At 43.0% G+C, this 21181-nt stretch overlaps 1 protein-coding gene across 5 annotated transcripts in view; it reads left to right on the top strand.

Annotated features, from left to right (window-relative positions):
- ACSL6 (acyl-CoA synthetase long chain family member 6) overlaps positions 1 to 21181 on the top strand; it is a 112203-nt gene that overhangs the window by 31410 nt on the left and 59612 nt on the right. Inside the window, exon 1 of one of the 5 annotated variants that reach the window (XM_043553008.1) lies at positions 4723 to 5080. The exons of the other annotated variants lie outside the window; for them this stretch is intronic. Coding sequence (XP_043408943.1) covers positions 5050 to 5080 — 31 coding nt within the window. The 5' untranslated portion in view covers positions 4723 to 5049. Of the gene's footprint in view, positions 1 to 4722; positions 5081 to 21181 lie in introns of those variants that run through there. 5 annotated transcript variants of the gene reach the window in all.

The raw sequence follows: 21181 nt of genomic DNA, 5'->3' as shown, positions 1-21181 counted from the left end.
ATGACTGTATTCCCCCCGCGTTCTGTGTGATTCTGCAAGACCATGTGGTTCTAAATGCTCCCTCGATCACATGTGCAGCTTCTTATGTTGTTTAAATCTTCGCTTACTGTATAGTAATCAAAACAAGCAACTTCCATTCTGAGTTTTATTTTCATTTTTATCCCTCTTTACTGTCTCTTAGAAATATCCCAGCTCCAGACTCAAGCAGCGCTTTATGTCCTATAAGAATTATATTAGACTCTGATCTTGCAAAGGGTTATGCATGCGCTTAACTTTATGTACTGTGAACGCTCGCATTGCAGTCAGTGAGACTACTCACAGTGCATAAAATTAAGCATGCTTGAATTCTTTGCAGGAATGGGGCCTCATTGTTATCCTCTGAAGCTGAGTAATGAACATAATTCCCAAAAAGAAAAGGAGGACTTGTGGCACCTTAGAGACTAACAAATTTATTTGAGCATAAGCTTTCGTGAGCTACAGCTCACTTCATCGATGACGTGAGCTCACGAAAGCTTATGCTCAAATAAATTTGTTAGTCTGTATCCGCAAAAAGAAAAGGAGGACTTGTGGCACTAACACGGCTGCTACTCTGAAACCTGTCATAATTCCCAAAAGAATATTAAAAAGTATGGCTGAGTCTAGAAAAGCAGGAAGCAATTGCATGGTGTGACGGGGTCCCTGGGGTGCAGCCTGGACTGTGGACCACTGAGCCCTCCAGTCCCACCAGTCTGGGCTGCCTCTCACACTGTGAGAGTTAAACTCTAAGCCTCTGACAGGCACTGCACTTACACAGCCATCCACAGGTAGGGACATTCCCAGCTGAGTTACATGAATAATCTCCCACCCACTCAAGAACCATCAATAGAGAGGCTCCAGCCAATTCCCCCCAGCCTTGCACCCCATAAATGTACCGTCTTGTACCGGCCAGAAACCTGACCAGTGTCAGTTCGCCACTTCAAAGAAAAGTGGACATGCACCAGCCTTTGTTATCTGAGCTAAGATTCTCCATGCACTTCCACCAAAACACAATGTTTTAGGTAAAATATAAAATATTTATTAACTACAGAAAGACTGATTATAAGTAGCAGGTATACAGATCAAAGTTGGTTACCTGTGAAATAAAATCTAAATTCTAACTTTAACAGACTAAGCAAGATTTGAATCAAGCAGTAACTCACCCTAACACAGGGTACAAGCAGATTACAAGTTCCTCAATACAGACTGGACACCCTTCCACCCTGGGACCACTCTTCCCCAGTTCAAAGTCCCTTTTCTTCCAGGTGTTGAGATGGGTACAAGGGGGGAAGGGGGACAGCCCAAGTGATGTCACTCTCCCACTTTTTACTTTTTTCCAGCTGCTAGGAAGATCATTGCTGTGATGTGTGTTACATATGCCATGGGGGTGGACTGCCTTCTCAAAGAAGCCTCTAGGACAGTGGATTGTGTCCTGATGAGCCATTAACGACCATCTGGCTGGCAATGGCTACTCCTTTGTTGTAACTGAAAGGCTGGCAGTGGGCATTCCCAACCTCACAATATATTTCAGTAACACTCCGAAAGCAGGTTTCAGAGTAACAGCCGTGTTAGTCTGTATTCGCAAAAAGAAAAGGAGGACTTGTGGCACCTTAGAGACTAACCAATTAAATTGGTTCGACTTACAAAATGATACCTCACAAGGTGTACGTTGTACAAAACATATCCGAATCTTATCACAGTGGTGAATGTGGGGGTTCCAGGGTGCTACTTTGAGGTACAGAGTGTCCCAGAGGGACAAGCCAATAATCAGTCAAGGTACAATTTACTAGTTGCCTAAATACGATACCTAAAGTGAAGGTGAATCAGATAACAATATGGATATGTACGTGGGCTCTAGCTGAGCATGCATGCAAAAGGGAACTTTTTTTTTCCCATACCACACTTTAATCACCCTCTTCCTACAGCAGAAATTAATTCTGCTTCTCCTTATTCACCAGCAGTGGGCAAAATGTAATAGATTTGCATACACTAAATGACTACATTAGGCTGACCAGATAGCAAGTGTTAAAAATCAGGACAGGAGGTGGAGGGAAATAGGTGCCTATGTGAGAGAAAAAAAACCCAAAATTGGGACTGTCCCTATAAAATTGGGACATCTGGTCACCCTATACTACATAGAGAATTGTATGCCAGTTGATAACTGGCAATAAGCAGGAAACTAAATAACGCATCCATCCCTTAGTGGCTACATTGCTTGTTGGTGTCTTAGCAAATAGAGCAATGCTGGGATTTTCAAAGGAGCCTTGAGGAATCAGGTGCCTAAATTCCATTGACATTTATGTTCACATGCAAGTGTAAAAGGATTTAGGGCCCAGATCCTACAAAGGGACACTTAACTTTTAGGCTCCTAGAAAATCACTGGAACAGCAATTGGATCCACAAAGATTGAGTTAAGTTTCTAGGGGATGCATGGGGAAAGATAGTCCTAAGAATGGGATCTGCAAAAGCCAGCAGGCTAGGTAGGGAGCCACCTAACCTAGCCAATGAGAGATGCTAACAAAAGAGGTGTGTCCTAAGCCTTGCACCTCAGAGTTAGGTGCCTACCTCCAGGCTGCAGGGAGGTGCTTGCGATCCACAGTCGGGAGCCCCTCTCCGAGGTTCAGAGGAAGGATTTGAACAGGGTCCTCCCACGAGAGTGCTCTGACCAGTGGGCTATGGGATAGTCTCATGTGACAGCTCCCCCAGTCTCTCCTGTTGCAGTTGTTCAACTCTGGATAAGTACTTTGAGTCATTGGGCCAGAGAAAGAAAGCGCAAGTGTAAGAATTACTTTATAGCCTGGTGATTAGGGCACCTATCCTAATGGGAAATGACAGACTAACATGGCTGCTACTCTGAAATCTTACTAGCTCATCTTAATTAATTTGCCTCTTACAGTTTGTATGGAAACTTCCACCTTCTCTGTATGTTTGTATATGTGTGTGTGTATATATATATATATATATATATAATCTTCTTACTATATGTTCCATTCTATGCATCCGATGAAGTGAGCTGTAACCCATGAAAGCTTATGCTCTAATAAATTTGTTAGTCTCTCAGGTGCCACAAGTACTCCTGTTCCTTTTGCGGATACAGACTAACACGGCTGCTACTCTGAAACCTGCTCCAATGTCAGTTAAGACATGCTACTTTTCTTACCCTTCACAGTACTTGCTGGTTTTGTTACCTTCTGTCTTGTTGCAAGTAATCCTTTTCAGTATCTTCAGTTTCCGAGGAGTTTTGCTACTGCGTATTACAGTCGACATCGAACTGTTGCCATAGATTTCCTCCTCCGTATTAATAGCATTACAAATGGTTCTGTGCCTACTGGAAAGTGTCATAGTGTCATTTCCTTAACTGCTAGGATTTTACATAAATCGAAACAGAGGATGAGGTTTGCTTCAGTTTTCAATTAGCTGCAAATACAAATGTGGCATTTTGAATGCTCTGATGCCCCCCTGCCATTTATTTCATATTAATTTTAATTAGAGGGGAGCCAAAGAAAACATCTTCAGATTCTGATTACTCTAGGTTTCAGATATTGCATTTGAGGCCAAATCAGAGCTAGGGTTCAGTTCCAGCTTTGATATCTCTGAAATCTCACAAGTTATTGGCTGAAAGCGATGGGCATGCCAGGCGATCAGCTATTCTCAGAATTTTTGCCAGTTAGGGCTAAAAACTTATGAGTGACTGGCCTGGTGAGACTTGAGCTGCATCCAGACCTGAATTGCAAAAGTCTTCTAGTTGGGATCTGAACCAAACTAAATCCACAGCCGCAGCTTCTGAACTGATTGACATTTAGTTCCCCCCACCTGAAATTTGTTAGAGAGATTCACAGTCAAAATTCTATTTTGGACTATCTCTAATTTTTAATTACAGCAATTATTATGAATTCATAGGCTGTAGTCTCCTAAGGTCCAGGTTCCTTCATCTGAGTTATTGTAAATCAACAGTAGCTAAACAGCATTTAATGACACTAGTTGTTACTAGAATTGCTTTCCCATTGAGTGCTTTCATCAGGCATGTATAATTATATTGTGCTGGCTACAGACAGAATTTACAAATGTTTACTGTCAGTATTGTTTCACAGTAACTCTTTCTGGTGTTATGAGTCTCAGAGAAATTAATATCAATTCTAAGCAATGATAATAAGTCTTCAAATATATAATGAATACTTTTTAACATAATTTTTATACAGTAGTGCAGCAGTGGAAATACACTCTGTCTTTATAGAAATGCTTTCAGAATTATCCATTTTAAGATTTGGAAAAATGACCCAGTGGTATCTGACACGATTATTTCCCCAGTGTGGTCTCTATTAATTGCTGTTCCTGAGAGCAGTGAGGCTTTAATACCAAATGACTAGCCTGCTGGGTCCCTTGGGAAATATTAGTAAGTCAAATATTGCAAGAGATTTATCTTAGTCACACTCTAAAAGCAACTTTCTCCCATTTGTTTTCTCATCATGTGACACCCATGTAATGATTTTGTCCACAGTATCGTACACACTAGAATATCTACTGTTATTTATACTGAGTAATTTGCAAGCCTTCCTTTAAAGGGTCATTTAAATAACAATTCAACTACAACAAAGTTGATAACACACATTTCCATGGTTATGTCCCGTATATGGGGGGCAGGTGTGTGTGTGGCTAGGTAAATAACACTCCGCCCGCCTGCCTAAAGATTCAGGATCTGCTGCAAATCACAGTGAAGTCTTTAAATTGATTTCATTGGGCTTTGAATCAGATCATGAGGGATTAGCGCAGTGCCGTGTCACAAGGGAGCAGTGGTTTTGAGAGGGGTCTCAAGACTCCTGCATCCAGAGCGAACTGGAAGTATGAAGGAGCTGATCCAGTTGGTCTCTCAGAGAGGGTGGAGCTTGCACTGTGCTTTTGAATCCTGGCAGCTGGTTTGGAATGACTTTCCCATCTTGGAGGAGGTTGCCTGTCATTGCAGTGCTGCACTCTTAGCTGCTGCTCCTGTAAGAGAAGAAAAGGAATGGACAGTCCTGAATCAAAGGGTGTGTTCGCATGAGAATCTTAGAATCCCCACATGGACCCAGTAAGTAACTAAACTTTGATTCAGTGCTTGGGCAGAGGAAGCCCCCCTTATCAGATACTCAAACTAGGGAAAGTCTGCACTTGAATGCCTTAGATGCTGCTTTGCGCAAAAAAAAAAAAAAAAAAAAAAAAAAAAACCCTAGAAACCTCATTGGAGGCAAGAAATCTAGTAAACTGTTAGTGTAAGATAGTAAAGAAAAAGCCTTTTCTTTTTTTTTTGCAATACATAAACTTTTTTGACCAGAAAAACCTGTGTTAATCCCTAGGAGAAGATATGGAATTCTTGTGCTAAATACAGGATTGTGCTTGTTGTTCACATTTAGTATAGGGAAACCCCAAATACCGGGGCCAGGGTGTTAAAAACAATAACCAGATAACTAGACATCTTCCTGTTGACTGTCAAATGTTAAACAGTCTAATGGAAATCATTTGAATTTCAATGATATACAAAAAGAAAACGAGTACTTTGCGGATACAGACTAACACGGCTGCTACTCTGAAACCAATAAAACCAATGCATCTGATGAAGTGAGCTATATAGCTCATGAAAGCTTATGCTCAAATAAATTTGTTAGTCTCTAAGGTGCCACAAGTACTCCTTTTCTTTCAATGATACACAATATATTTGATTTTAAATATTTGTCCTGAAGGAAAAAGATACAGTCTAAAGTACTCAGGTCTAAAATAAGATCTTCCAGCATTGCGATAGGTATTAATTAGACTAATTGCACCAATTTAAGTGTAAAGAAATATACATGCAGGAAGACTTTTCTTCCATTTGGGCTTGGGGCGGGGCAGGGCAGGGCAGGGAGGGCGAGCTGAAATTATCACCGCACATTCTGCTCATTGGTACGCTGGTGCGATTTTGCTGAGGTCAGTAGAGATGCAACAATGTAACTACCAGCCCAAATAATATTTTGTGGGCTTATGAGGTTGGAGCAATCAATATTTAGCAAAGCGGTGTTAAGATGCAGCTTTAAAGGCTCAAAAAGCTTACACTGTAGAATAATTTTTCATTGAATGACGTATCTCTGCATCTCACCCTTTAGACTAAGATGTTTTGGGTCCAATAAGCTTTGTTTCCTCGTCTCTGTCAATTCAACTACGAATGAGAAAACAGTACTGTTGTCAAGGTCACCCTTTATGGAGAAGGAGTATGTTGCTTCTGTAGCAAATACTGTATAGCATGGGGAGTTCGCCTTATTATGGTTGAGGAGACTGTAGTGCTAGAGAATCTGGGCAAGTGTTGGCAATTTTTAAAGAGTGTAGCCTAAGAGTCATTCTATCCAAATTAATTGATTAATCGCAGTTAACACACACGATTAACTCAAAAAAATTAATTGCAATTAAAACAATTAATCATGATTAATTGCAGTTTTAATTGCACTAACAATAGAATACCAATTGAAATGTATTAAATATTTTTGGATGTTTCTCTACATTTTCAAATATTGATTTCAATTACAACACAGAATACAACGTGTATAGTGCTCGCTTTATATTATTTTTGATTACAAATATTTACACTGTAAAAATGATAAACAAAAGAAATACTATTTTTCAATTCCCCTCATACAGGTACCGTAGTGCAATCTCTTTATTGTGAAAGTACAACTTACAAATGTAGATTTTTTGTTTGTTTCTTTGTTTGTTACATAACTGCACTCAAAACAAAACAATGTAAAACTTTAGAGCCCATAAGTCAGCTCAGTCCTACTTCTTCACTAAGACAAACAAGTGTGTTTACATTTACAGGAGATAATGTTGCCCGCTTTTTATTTACAATGTCACCTGAAAGTGAGAACAGGCATTGCAAGGTATTTACATGCCAGATATGCTAAACATTCATATGTCCCTTCATGTTTCGGCCGCCATTCCAGGGGACATGCTTCTATGCTGATGAGGCTTGTTAAAAAAATGTGTTAATTAAATTTGTGACGGAACTCCTTGGGGGAGAATTGTGTGTCTCCGGCTCTGTTTTACCCGCATTCTGCCATATATTTTATGTTATGGCAGTCTCAGATAATGACCCAGCACGTGTTTGATTTAAGAACAATTTCACTGCAGATTTGACAAAATGCAAAGAAGGTACCAATGTGTGATTTCTAAAGATAGCTACAGCACTTGTCAAGGTTAAAGACTCTGAAGTGCCTTCTAAAATCTGAGAGGCGTGGAGCATACTTTCAGGAGTCTTAAAAGAACAACACTCCAATGCAGAAACTACAGAACCCGAACCACCAGAAAAGAAAATCAACCTTCTGCTTTTAGAGTAGCAGCAATGTTAGTCTGTATCCGCAAAAAGAAAAGGAGTACTTGTGGCACCTTAGAGACTAACCAATTTATCTGAGCATAAGCTTTCGTGAGCTACAGCTCACTTCATTGGATGCATGCAGTGGAAAATACAGTGGGGAGATTTATATACACCGAGAACATGAAACAATGGGTGTTACCATACACACTGTAACAAGAATGATCAGGTAAGGTGAGCTATTACCAGCAGGAGAGCAAGGGGGGAAAAAACCTTTTGTAGTGATAATCAAGGTGGGCCATTTCCAGCAGTTGACAAGCACATCTGAGGAACAGTGTGTGTGTGTATGTGGGGGGAGCGGGGGGGGGGGGGGTTGAAATAAACATGGCGAAATAGTTTTACTTTATGTAATAACACATCCACTCCCAGTCTTTATTCAAGCCTAAGTTAATTGTATCCAGTTTGCAAATTAATTCCAATTCAGCAGTCTCTCGTTGGAGTCTGCTTTTGAAGTTTTTTTGTCAAAGAATTGCCACTTTTAGGTCTGTAATCGAGTGACCAAAGAGATTGAAGTGTTCTCCGACTGGTTTATGAAAGTTATAATTCTTGACGTCTGATTTGTGTCCATTTATTCTTTTACGTAGAGACTGTCCAGTTTGACCAATGTACATGGCAGAGGGGCATTGCTGGCACATGATGGCATATATCACATTGGTAGATGTGCAGGTGAATGAGCCTCTGGTAGTGTGGCTGATGTGATTAGGCCCTATGATGGTGTCCCCTGAATGGATATGTGGACATAGTTTGCAACGGGCTTTGTTGCAAAGATAGGTTCCTGGATTAGTGTTTTTGTTGTGTGGTTGCTGGTGAGTATTTGCTTCAGGTTGGGGGCTGTCTGTTAGCAAGGACTGGCCTGTCTCCCAAGATCTGTGAGAGTGATGGGTTGTCCTTCAGGATAGGTTGTAGATCCTTGATGATGCGTTGAAGAGGTTTTAGTTGGGGGCTGAAGGTGATGGCTAGTGGCATTCTATTATTTTCTTTGTTGGGCCTGTCCTGTAGTAGGTGACTTCTGGGTACTCTTCTGGCTCTGTCAATCTGTTTCTTCACTTCAGCAGGTGGGTATTGTAGTTGTAAGAATGCTTGATAGAGATCTCGTAGGTGTTTGTCTCTGTCTGAGGGGTTGGAGCAAATGCGGTTGTATCGTAGAGCTTGGCTGTAGACAATGGATCATGTGGTGTGGTCTGGATGAAAGCTGGGGGCATGTAGGTAGGAATAGCGGTCAGTAGGTTTCCGGTATAGGGTGTTGTTTATGTGACCATCGCTTATTAGCATCATAGTGTCCAGGAAGTGGATCTCTTGTGTGGACTGGTCCAGGCTGAGGTTGATGGTGGGATAGAAATTGTCGAAATCATGGTGGAATTCCTCAAGAGCTTCTTTTCCATGGGTCCAGATGATGAAGATGTCATCAATGTAGCGCAAGTAGAGCAGGGGCATTAGGGGACAAGAGCTGAGGAAGCGTTGTTCTAAGTCAGCCATAAAAATGTTGGCATACTGTGGGGCCATGCGGGTACCCATAGCAGTGCCGCTGATTTGAAGGTATACATTGTCCCTAAATGTGAAATAGTTATGGGTGAGGACAAAGTCACAAAGTTCAGCCGCCAGGTTTGCCGTGACATTATCGGGGATACTGTTCCTGATGGCTTGTAGTCCATCTTTGTGTGGAATGTTGGTGTAGAGGGCTTCTACATCCATAGTGGCTAGGATGGTGTTTTCAGGAAGATCACCGATGGATTGTAGTTTCCTTAGGAAGTCAGTGGTGTCTCGAAGATAGCTGGGAGTGCTGGTGGCATAGGGCCTAAGGAGGGAGTCTACATAGCCAGAGAATCCTGCTGTCAGGGTGCCAATGCTTGAGATGATGGAGCATCCAGGATTTCCCGGTTTATGGATCTTGGGTAACAGATAGAATACCCCTGTTTGGGGTTCTAGAGGTGTGTCTGTGTGGATTTGTTCTTCTGCTTTTTCAGGGAGATTCTTGAGCAAATGGTGTAGTTTCTTTTGGTAACCCTCAGTGGGATCAGAGGGTAATGGCTTGTAGAAAGTGGTGTTGGAGAGCTGCCGAGTAGCCTCTTGTTCATATTCCGACCTATTCATGATGACGACAGAACCTCCTTTGTCAGCCTTTTTGATTATGATGTCAGAGTTGTTTCTGAGGCTGTGGATGGCATTGTGTTCTGCACGGCTGAGGTTAAGGGACAAGTGATGCTGCTTTTCCACAATTTCAGCCTGTGCACGTCGATGGAAGCACTCTATGTAGAAGTCCAGTCTGTTTCGACCTTCAGGAGGAGTCAGAATCCTTCTTTTTGTAGTGTTGGTAGGAAGGTCTCTGTGGGTTAGTATGTTGTTCAGAGGTGTGTTGGAAATATTCCTTGAGTCACAGATGTCGAAAATAGGATTCTAGGTCACCACAGAACTGTATCATGTTCGTGGGGGTGGAGGGGCAGAAGGAGAGGCCTCGAGATAGGACAGATTCTTCTGCTGGGCTAAGAGTTCAGTTGGATAGATTAACAATATTGCTGGGTGGGTTAAGGGAACCACTCTTGTGGCCCCCCGTGGCATGTAGTAGTTTAAATAGTTTAGTGTCCATGTACATTGGCCAAACTGGACAGTCTCTACGTAAAAGAATAAATGGACACAAATCAGACGTCAAGAATTATAACATTCAAAAACCAGTTGGAGAACACTTCAGTCTCTCTGGTCACTCGATTACAGACCTAAAAGTGGCAATTCTTCGACAAAAAAACTTCAAAAACAGACTCCAACGAGAGACTGCTGAATTGGAATTAATTTGCAAACCGGATACAATTAACTTAGGCTTGAATAAAGACTGGGAGTGGATGTGTCATTACATAAAGTAAAACTATTTTGCCATGTTTATTCCCCGCTGCCCCCGCTGTTCCTCAGATGTTCTTGTCAACTGCTGGAAATGGCCCACCTTGATTATCACTACAAAAGGTTTTTTCTCCCCTGCTCTCCTGCTGGTAACAGCTCACCTTACCTGATCACTCTTGTTACAGTGGGTATGGTAACACCCATTGTTTCATGTTCTCTATGTATATATATCTCCCCACTGTATTTTCCACTGAATGCATCTGATGAAGTGAGCTGTAGCTCACGAAAGCTTATGCTCAAATAAATTGGTTAGTCTCTAAGGTGCCACAAGTACTCCTTTTCTTCTGCTTTTGACATCTGACTCAGATGATGAAAGTGAACATGCGTTGGTCCACAGTGGTTTGGATTGTTATTGAGAAGAACCTGTCATCAGCATGGGCGCACGTCTCCTGGATTGGTGACTGAAGCATGAAAGGACATATGAATCTTTAGAGCATCTGGCATGTAAATATCTTGCAACACCAGCTACAACAGTGCCATGTGAACGCCTGTTCTCACTTTCAGGTGACATTGTAAACAAGAAGCAAGCACCTTTTATCTCCTGCAAATGTAAACATATTGGTTTGAGCAATTGGCTGAACAAGAAGTAGGACTGAGTGGACTTTTAAGTTGTTTTATTTTTGAATGCAGGATTTGTTTTTTACATAATTCTACATTTGTAAGTTCTAATTTCATGATAAAGAGATTGCACTACAGTACTTGTATTAGGTGAACTGAAAAATACTATTTCATTTGTTTTTTACAGTGCAAATATTTGTAATCAAAATTAAATATAAAAGTGAGCACTGTACACTTTGTATTCCATATTGTAATTGAAATAAATATATTTGAAAAGTGTAGAAAACATCAAAAATATTAAAATTGTATTCTATTATAGTTTAACAGCACAATTAATCGCGATTAATTTTTTTACTTGTGTGATTAATCACAATTTTTTTTATCACTTGACAGCGTTAATCCAAATAAGAGCTTGCTTATTTTTGCTAGCTCATAGCTATAACTAACAGCCTTTAGTGCACCTCAGTAAACTAGGCGTGTGATTTCAGATACTCTTTTGTGCTTGGATATGGATATAATGATGATAAGTTTTACTTGGATGCTAGACATGTAAATTTTAGTTTCCTGAACTCATTGGGACTTCTGGCCTCCAGAACAGGGATTAAAAATATGAAATAATTATAGGAATATTGTCATCAGGTAACCAAATTGGACATTCATTAAAATTTAAATTGCATCATAGACATACCATGGGACTGATTCTGCTCTCACACTGGGGTTATACCCATTAACTCCATTGACTTCACTGGAGTTACAGTTTAGACCAGTGTAAGATCAGTCAGTCTACTTGAGTGACATACCTGATATTAAACATAAACTAATAGTGCAGTTATGGTGTACATTTTGATTAATGATGTATTTAAACTAGAAGGCAGATCCTCTGGTCTGGCCAAGCTATGCTCAATACAAGACTGGAAATAGCTTTACACTATCTTTGTAGCCTCCCGCTGTGGAGTCGGGGGAGCAATATTTGATGGTCCAGAACCACAGTGTAAACTAGAGGAGCGTATGGGTTGCCAGCTACCTACAGCAACCAAGGGGAGATTCTGGGTGTTTGAGATCAGTGTGGTCTAGCATAATGCAATCCAGCTGCAGTATAATTTTATATTTCCAGCACAGTATAAACTATTAAAAAACCCGCCTCAAATGGGCATACTTGTAGTAGTTTATTTTAAATTAAGCTTTATAGTGATCCACCAACTGATGGCACTGTTGAGTACTAAGCTATTGTCCTCCTCAGAGTGCAAATCCAGGTCCAGAAAACTCTGGGATTTACCTTTTTATAGACTGTATTTGTGACACTGGAAGGGAGAACGATAAATTAGAGCAGTGGTTCCCAAACTTCTTCCGCCACTTGTGCAGGGAAAGCCCGTGGCGGGCCGGGCCGGTTCGCTTACCTGCCGCGTCCGCAGGTTCGGCCGATTGTGGCTCCCAGTGGCCGCAGTTCGCTGCTCCAGGCCAATGGGAGCTACTGGAAGCGGCGCAGGCTGCTCCGGTTGGCCGCTCCAGGCGAACCGCAGCCACTGGGAGCCGTGATCGGCTGAACCCGCAGATGCGGCAGGTAAACGAACCGGCCCGGCCCACCACGGGCTTTCCCTGCACAAGAGGCGGAACAAGTTTGGGAACCACTGAATTAGAGATTAAAAAATGTGAAGCATATTTGAGTGATTGTCAGAATACTGTTGGCTCATTGATATAGTTTTGCTTTCATGTGGTGCTGCTTTAAGATATGCTTATTGGAATTTTTTAGCCATAATTGATCTATTAAAGATGGTAATAGGGCATCTTTTCTACAGTTAGCTGCATAGAATGGTTGAGGATTAAGCAAAGGTGTTCTTACTACAAGTGAAAAGAGTGAATATTTTCAGTTACACGAATGGATTATCGCCCCTTATAAGAACTATAAAAGAGATGATCTCCCTGGCCTATTCAACAGCTTTTCATGTACTGAGTTCAAGTACGGAACATTTGGAATTTTAGAATAATCAAAGTGAGTATTAGTTATTACCAGAGCCTGGCAGGTAATTCAAGCCACCGATACATCTATAGCTGGAGAGTAAATGTACGCTACTGCAGAAGGCATCTTCACCCTAAACCAGCACATGCTCCAGAGACTTGAGACATTATGCTCAGTTCTGGCCACCTCAGGACATCTGATCTATATTCATTCCCTCCTGATAGTTAACTAGCCTTTTCTCTTTTCTTTGGTCCATTTCCCTTCTCTTCTCTTCTTACTTCCTTTCTCCTGCCTTATCTCTCCCGCATAAGAATAGTTTAGAAATCAAGTGAAAACTTTGAAGCTTCAACTTCAATATAGAATAAATTGTAACATCAAAGTTTTCATATCAGTAGAGTTGCATACCTGAATAGGGAAGGCAAGGTAGACAGCGTTCACCAGCACTTCTGAATGCCAGTGAGGTATTTATTGCAGTAGGCACACCAGAAAACTTTCATTTATGATAGGCAGTGATCCCTCTAATTTTTTATGTCCATGTGTGGAATGAATTTTGTTATGTGCACCAATATGGAGGTACGTGTGACACATAACCCTCATATTGGCGCACATAATTCATGCGGTGGGGGTGGGGCTGAGGGGTTCGGAGTGTGGGAGGAAGCTCAGGGCTGGGGCAGAGGGTTGGGGTGCGGGGTGGGGCAGGCTCTGGGGTGGGGTCAGGGATGAGGGGTGCGGGGGTGCAGACTGTCCCAGGGCTGCGGCATGGAGAAAGGACTCCATCCCCCACCCCCCTAGCCCCCTCTCTCACTGTAGCAGCTCGGGGCTGGGGGAGAGGCGCCTCTCCTCGGCGGCAGTTCCAGCGGAATTGAGCTGGGCCAAGGGAGGGGCTCCTGTCCCCCAACATATGGCAAGTGCGGGACAGGTCTGCGCCGGGGCCAGCGGGGAGCGACGCCTCTCCCCGCTGCAGCCCTGAACCCCTGCGCGGGGCTTAATAGGCAGCTGCATGGCCGCGCAGCCTAGAGGGAACTTATTGTCAGTGGTTTATGTGACAGGAATTTGTTCCATGAAAGTGCACCAATTGCAGGTAATGGAAGGGGACAAAATGGAATCACAGAGAAGTGATTCGAACAGCATCAGTTTGATCTTGTTGAGAGAGCATGGTGCCTTTCACAAGGACACAAAAGAGATTCGAGATTGTCCTGGTTGTATGAGCAAAAGTGGAAGATCTTCCACAAAGGATAGATCTCTCTCTCTCTCACACACACACTCTCTCTCTCTCTGTGTGGGTGTGTGTGTGAGAGAGAGAGAGAGTCAGGCCATTACAAAATTCTTCACGCTGTGGTCAGCCCAGAGCAACCAGTGCCTTTCCCACATGTCCAGATGCTGCTGCTGTCTGAGTTATTTTGACATTGTAAGTGTGGGCTATGTTCCAAAAGCAAGGCCGCTTACCCAAACATAGTTAAGGACAGGGTCATTGCCAAGCCACTTTTAGATGCAAGATTAACTGTTGCAAGAGCCAAGCCAGATAAGATCTGCAGCACAATAATACTAAAATCATATGTAATCAGAAATAGGGGTCACTGACTGAGTTACTCTAGAAACTATAGATTCTGAATATGAGAAACTGAGAAGTTCTTTATCCTCATTAGTGAGGATGGGAATGAAATGTCATTTCAGATTACACACCTAAAATCTCGGCTGCTACTCTGAAACCATTCAAATCATGGTTTTTAAACCATGAAAACATGTAAGTATAACCAGGAAAATATTATGCAACACTCTCCCTAAAATTTTACTTACTGCATCTGCAAGTTAGTGTATGCAAAGATTCCAGCAATCCTGCCACTGATTTGTTCGGATCGCTGAGTTGATTAATGTATTGGAACGCACAGTGTGCAGGTCTAATTTCCCATTTGTTTGTGTTATTTCCATCAATATGGAATCCTCCACAATGCTTTGCAATGTGTTTTAGACTGAGTTATTAATAATAATAACATAGTTATAACTCCTTTCATCACAAAGGATTTGAAAATCTTTACAAACTTCACAAACACAGGAATCACTAAACTTGCCCCTGAAATATAGTCCTTTCTGAGGAGGAAGGAATACAGGAGCTGTTTAAAAGCGCTCATTAGCATGATGCAGGTGTTTCAGTCACAAAGTGAAGGGGGACTGTCTGTCCTCCTCTCAAACCTACTTTTTGAATGTAATATATGTAAAATACCTTTTTTCTGAAGTACCTTGGCACTTATTTTAGCTATATGAAACTACAGAGGAAACTTGCAGGTTGGCAGAAAGTAATTGCCCAAGTGGGAATTTAGCAGGACACTGGGGTTATGGGTCATGGCATCTTGAATAACCACCAGTAATCAAGAATTGTACATGTACCTAATACATTAAATTGATTTTAATATTTGGATTTTCCGTGGAGTATTTACTGTAACAGATAGAATGAGCCCAATTGAAAATAATTTCCCCTAGGAGTCATGGGGAAACTTTGCCTATTACTGTAGATTTTATAATGTATCATTCATCAGCGGACGCTACTAACAACATTCTGCTTACTGTATTTGCAATTTCATGGACCTCCTAACATTGTTATTATATAATGGGAATGTACTATATGCAAGAATAAATAGCTCCATACAGGTCAAATTCCACCCCAGCCAAATACCTTTCCCCTGCCAATTTTAAATGAAAACACCATACTCTCTTGGAAGGAAAAAGACACAGCTTTGAGTTTTCTAAAACCAATCAACAACTTACAAAATCTAGATGTTTGACACACATTACACCATGCTAACATGTAGCAAAGAGCCAGGGCAGCAGTTCAATCTCCTAAGGATGTAGTTGGCTTTTGTTCAGCTGAAGTCATTGGACTCAACAGGGGGCTGTTCACGAAATTTAATGGCCTGTGATATGTAGGTCAAACTGGATGATCTGATGGTCCCTTCTGGCCTTAAACTGTGTTCCTAGGCTACAAAGCAATCATGTGTGCAATAATAATCCACTCTCCCGAGACATGGCTGAAGAGGTAGTCAAGCTCTCTCTGTTCTGTACAGCACGCCAGGACTACTGCCCATCCCTTAATATACAGGCATCTGGCCTGTGCTAGGGGAGGCTTCACCCTTCACTTCAAGTCAAGACTTGCCCTTATTGTTGGGAATCTACCCTAAAATACCCAAAACAAGGTCTAGTGCCCCAGTACACCCTGCTCTCGGTGGTGATCCGAATGCTGAAGTTCAACCTGATCATTAATTTTCTCCTTTTAGATGTCCCTCAAGGAATGGTTCCTGATGTTAGGTACAAGCACATTCTGCCTGGCAAACATTAAAAGCAACGGCTGCAGCTGAGAAAGCTTGACCTCCCCCACCACGTGGGTTGCAAAGCTCTGCTCCATTTCCCCACCCCTTTAACGCCTTTTCTAGTTTGTTGTCCAGTGCTTGCTTGCATAGGTGGTTCCAGCATTGCTCACCAACTTATTGGGAGGGTTGTTTCCACATTACAGGGACCACAGACAGTTTAATCAGAAAGCAAGTCAGATTCCCTTCTTAGTTACTCTGGCACCAATTTGCAAACTTGGCCAAATAACCTTATTAAGACTGACTGCTCTTCTGTAAATATCAGAAAATTGAAGTAACCTAGATGTGCAAGGCTCTCTCTCCGCCTTAAGAATTGCTTAGCAATTAGCTTCCCTCTGTTTGTGGTCGGTTAGTGAAAACCTGCTGATTTACACATTGATTTTAAAATCATGGCCAATATGGTGTTGAAGAAATTCTGCTTGAGATAAAGGGACAATCAACACTTTAGGATGTAACCGCAGGCTATTGTGCCACTTTGTTAACTCTGATCCAGCACGTCCTGCGGTTTTGTAACATGGATCTAAATTGCCAGAATAATGTAATTAGACACTGTGTTAAATAATCAGAACTCTGTAAAGGTGCCTAGAGACCAGGGATACATTCCTAGATAGGAAGATATTTCCAAACGGAAACACAGGGTGAATGTTTAATTATTGTAGTAGAACCTAAAGGCCCCAATCTGGGACCTGAAACTAACTTGGTTTTAGTATTTTTCATGAAGGAAGATTTTTATTAAACACATGCAGGGATTATTGACAAACCCCTTATCCATGGGAGGCGCTCTCCCTAAAAATCTGTACACTCACTCCATTGTCCTCCTCCAAGTCAGCTCTGCTCTGATGCCTATAAAACACTAGACAATGGCTGGGCTTTGGGCTGACAAGACTGTTTATTTCACTGAATATAATTTATCATCCTGTCTTCCCTACCCTCACCCTGCTTGGTTTGTTTCCTCTCACTGTACACTAAGGCTGCAAGCTCTTTCTTTGGGACAGGGTCTAGCTATTTATTATGTGTGTAGCTTTCAGCACACGTACTATTAAAAATTACTTACTAAAAGCAGCTAAATATGTTTTCTAGAGCATATTCAGCATGAAGTGACAGAAAACTTGAGAGACAATTAGCCTGACCTTAAATACATCACGTGCAATGACTCCCAGGAAGAAACACCTTATAGTTTTCTATTAATTTTAGTGCATACATTGTTTGTTAAATACTTGGGGGCTCCCCATGGGAACAGAATCTTTTCCAATAATCAGCCAGCGGCTACAGAGACTGAACAGGGGACAGAGGGGATGAGACAAAAGGATGCTCAGCTTCCTTTACCGTAAAAGATTTGTCTCTCAAAGCCCAACTGCTGGTGCAGCCTTAAATTGTGCTCTGGCAATTTAAAGGGACACCATTAACCATCTCCCTCCCAACTAACTAGGTGGATAGAAAGCTGGCTAGATCATCAGGCTCAACGGGTAGTGATCAATGGCTCCATGTCTAGTTGGCAGTCAGTATCAAGCAGAGTGTCCCGAGGGTCAGTCCTGGGGCCGGTTTGTTCAATATCTTCATTAATGATCTGGAGGATGGTGTGGATTGCACCCTCAGCAAGTTTGCAGATGACACTAAACTGGGATGAGAGGTAGATACACTGGAGGGTAGGGATAGGATACAGAGGGACCTAGACAAATTAGAGGATTGGGCCAAAAGAAATCTGATGAGGTTCAACAAGGACGAGAGCAGAGTCCTGCACTTAGGACGGAAGAATCCCATGCACTGCTACATACTAGGGACCGAGTGGCTAGGCAGCAGTTCTGCAGAAAAGGACCTAGGGGTTTCAGTGGACGAGAAGCTGGATATAAGTCAACAGTGTGCCCTTGTTGCCAAGAAGGCTAACAGCATTTTGGGCTGTATAAGTAGGGGCATTGCCAGCAGATCGAGGGACGTGATCGTTCCCCTCTATTCGACACTGGTGAGGCCTCATCTGGAGTACTGTGTCCAGTTTTGGGCCCCACACTACAAGAAGGATGTGGAAAAATTGGAAAGAGTCCAGCGGAGGGCAACAAAAATGATTAGGGGACTGGAACACATGACTTACGAGGAGAGGCTGAGGGAACTGGGATTGTTTAGTCTGCGGAAGAGAAGAATGAGGGGGGATTTGATAGCTGCTTTCAGCTACCTGAAAGGGGGTTCCAAAGAGGATGGCTCTAGACTGTTCTCAGTGGTAGCAGATGACAGAACAAGGAATAATGGTCTCAAGTTGCAGTGGGGGAGGTTTAGGTTGGATATTAGGAAAAACTATTTCACTAGGAGGGTGGTGAAACACTGGAATGCATTACATAGGGAGATGGTAGAATCTCCTTCCTTTGAGGTTTTTAAGGCTTGACAAAGGCCTGGCTGGGATGATTTAGTTGGGGATTGGTCCTGCTTTGAGCCGGGGGTTGGACTAGATGAGCTCCTGAGGTCCCTTCCTACCCTGATATTCTATGATTCTAATTTACCTGGGCCCGGGGTATTTTCCCCTCATAGTTTCAAAGCTAAGGGGGGTTCCCTTGTGAGCTTGCTTACCTCAGTCAACATGAGGCAGTTATTTAAAACACAGGCTGTGACTTCTTGTATATTCAACACACAAACAAATCTCTCTCACACCAGTGCAGCTCCATTAACTTTTATGGAATTACTTGTGGTTGTCACCCTGGGGGAGAGGAATCAGGCCCAGATTTCTGGAGACAAGCAAGCCATTGATTATGGGATGGGGGATATGTCCTTTATACCGATGATCACAGTTTTGTACATAAAAGAAAAAAGCAAGGAGATTCGTCAAACAGGGCGGGATCCTCAGCTGGTATAAGTAGACATCACGCCATTGAAGGCAATGGAAATGCATTGACTTACACCCACTGAAGATCTATCCCTCCAGCTGCTGGCAGATAGGGTCCTGAGACTCCTGACCTGAGCTGAATTGGTAGGGTGCTTCAACTGTACAGGACAGGAAGCAGGACACCCCCTGTATCACATAAGGCACAGCTCCTTGTGGGTTCCCTGTACCTAGGGATTTTGAGGAGCTGAGGCCAGAGCCAATACGTCTGGGGTTCCCCAAAATACATTCCTGAGGAGTGGAATGGAGTGGGAGCAGCAGTCGTGGGGGCTATTCCAGCCTTGAGACAGCAGTAGCAGCCATGCAGCAGCTCTTCCCCATTCACTACCTACCCTACCTGCCTTCATAGTCTCTATACCCAAGGCTGTCACTCCGCGTACCACTTGACACCTCTGACAGAATTTGTGTTCAGAAAGATCCCAATTCAATGACTTGTCTCTGTTTTGTGTCTGAATGAGCCCCACTGCACTGATCCACTGAGGACAGCGATAATATGCCAGGGCAAGCCTCCTCCTTATATCACCAAAGACAAAACCATTCCTGAATTCGAAAGGGAGTGATCTGGGGGCTGCATGGTGTCCCTTCCTATTACTGTGACATGTCACATGACTTTTCAACTCTTTTGGCTCCCTATATGTGCACTGATCTCTTTACAGAAGGAAGCAGATAAGTTGAGGGTTTCTTTTTCCCCTCTCTTTCCTTTGATTTTTAGTGCTGAAGAAATATATCCGTTTAAAAAAAACTCCATTGCTAGAGTCTTTAGAGGCCAGACCTACAACATGGGGCAATTGCCAAGGTAGGTTAATGCCTAACAACCTCAACAGTGTCCCTTTCAGTAGCTGAGGATCTACACCGAAAAGGATTTTTTCCTCTCGTTCTTTCTGGTCTCCCCTCCCCATCTGTACTCCAGGGAAAATATTCAGCCCTTCTGGTAACAGAGAATTGCATAGTTATGTCGGCTAGCCCGGTTCAGGACTGGGCCAGTGAGGGAGCATTTGCTCTCGAGGAGGTTCTTCTTCCTCTGCAGTGGAAGGATCCTAATCACTCTGCAGCAGGGAGATGCCTGCACTGGTGCCAGCATAGGACACAATGGAGGTATCTTGGGCCTCTCCTGTTCAGGGACTACACAGATGGCGCGGCCTTTGGCGCAGACTAGGGGAGTCCTCAGAGCTTCCCGAAGTCGAGGCCCCTGCTTCACTGACCCTTGTGGAGCCTACTGGGGTTCAGAACTGCCAAGTTGTGAGACTGCCCCAGCCATATGTCTCGCACCCTCTGCTTTCATTGGCCCACTTCTGCTCCTCCCCTGAGTGCCCCCTTGCAGCTGGGAGTGCTGCAGAAGTAGAGCAGAGATAGCTGTGGGAGCATAGCACGTGGCCATTGGGCTTCCCTGTACTGGGCGTGTTTCTCAGGGGGACGTAGGCCTGCCCTATAACCCCTTTGAGGCAAGGGATCCTAGCACAGTGATGAAATGATGCCCTTCTGGCCTGATTATCTTCTCAGTGGTTCTAAATCATCCTAAATGAGGAGTAACTTTATCGAAATCAGTTAACTGGAGTAAGTGAGGGAAGTCAGATCCAGTCTTCTTTGCTAGAATTGTACTGGCCAGTCCACACAGCAGCACGTTCCCTGTGCCGCTGAAACCTATAACACTGTGATCAATTACGCAGCATAAAGCATCTGTATTTGATGTGTCTCCCACTGTTAAGAGCTGAGCCCTAGGAGCCAGTTGCAGTGCACAAATGCTGCATATTTTTGAGTGCCATCTACTGGTATATTATCATGATCTAACCATTTACATGTCTACGGCTCTTTCTTAAGGTTCTTCTCCTTAACCCCGTTCTTCTGTGACTCTCAAGAAGACCGTGGACTTAAAGGTGGCCTTGTGGCCAGCTGAGGATCCCTCTTGCATAGCAGATCCTCCAGTAGCATAGAATCAGCACTCTGACAGCCTCCTCCTTGCTTCTGCAGCCTCTATTCACAGGAATAATCCCACTGACTTCACTGGCACTGCTCACATGTGTAACAGCTGCAGGATCAGGCCCCAGGCGGTAGTTAGCCATTTGAAATTTACATACAAGCAGGCTGATCTGTTGCCATTTGCAAACAGTACGCTCATAGGAGCCCGAAGTTGACATATAATATGGTCAGGGACACAGTGGGAGGGC

The sequence above is a fragment of the Chelonia mydas genome, chromosome 8, assembly GCF_015237465.2.
Source record: "Chelonia mydas isolate rCheMyd1 chromosome 8, rCheMyd1.pri.v2, whole genome shotgun sequence".
In the NCBI taxonomy this organism is placed as follows: domain Eukaryota; kingdom Metazoa; phylum Chordata; order Testudines; family Cheloniidae; genus Chelonia; species Chelonia mydas.
The sequence above is the reverse complement of the archived record's forward strand: the minus strand, read 5'-3'. Positions and strand labels throughout refer to the sequence as shown.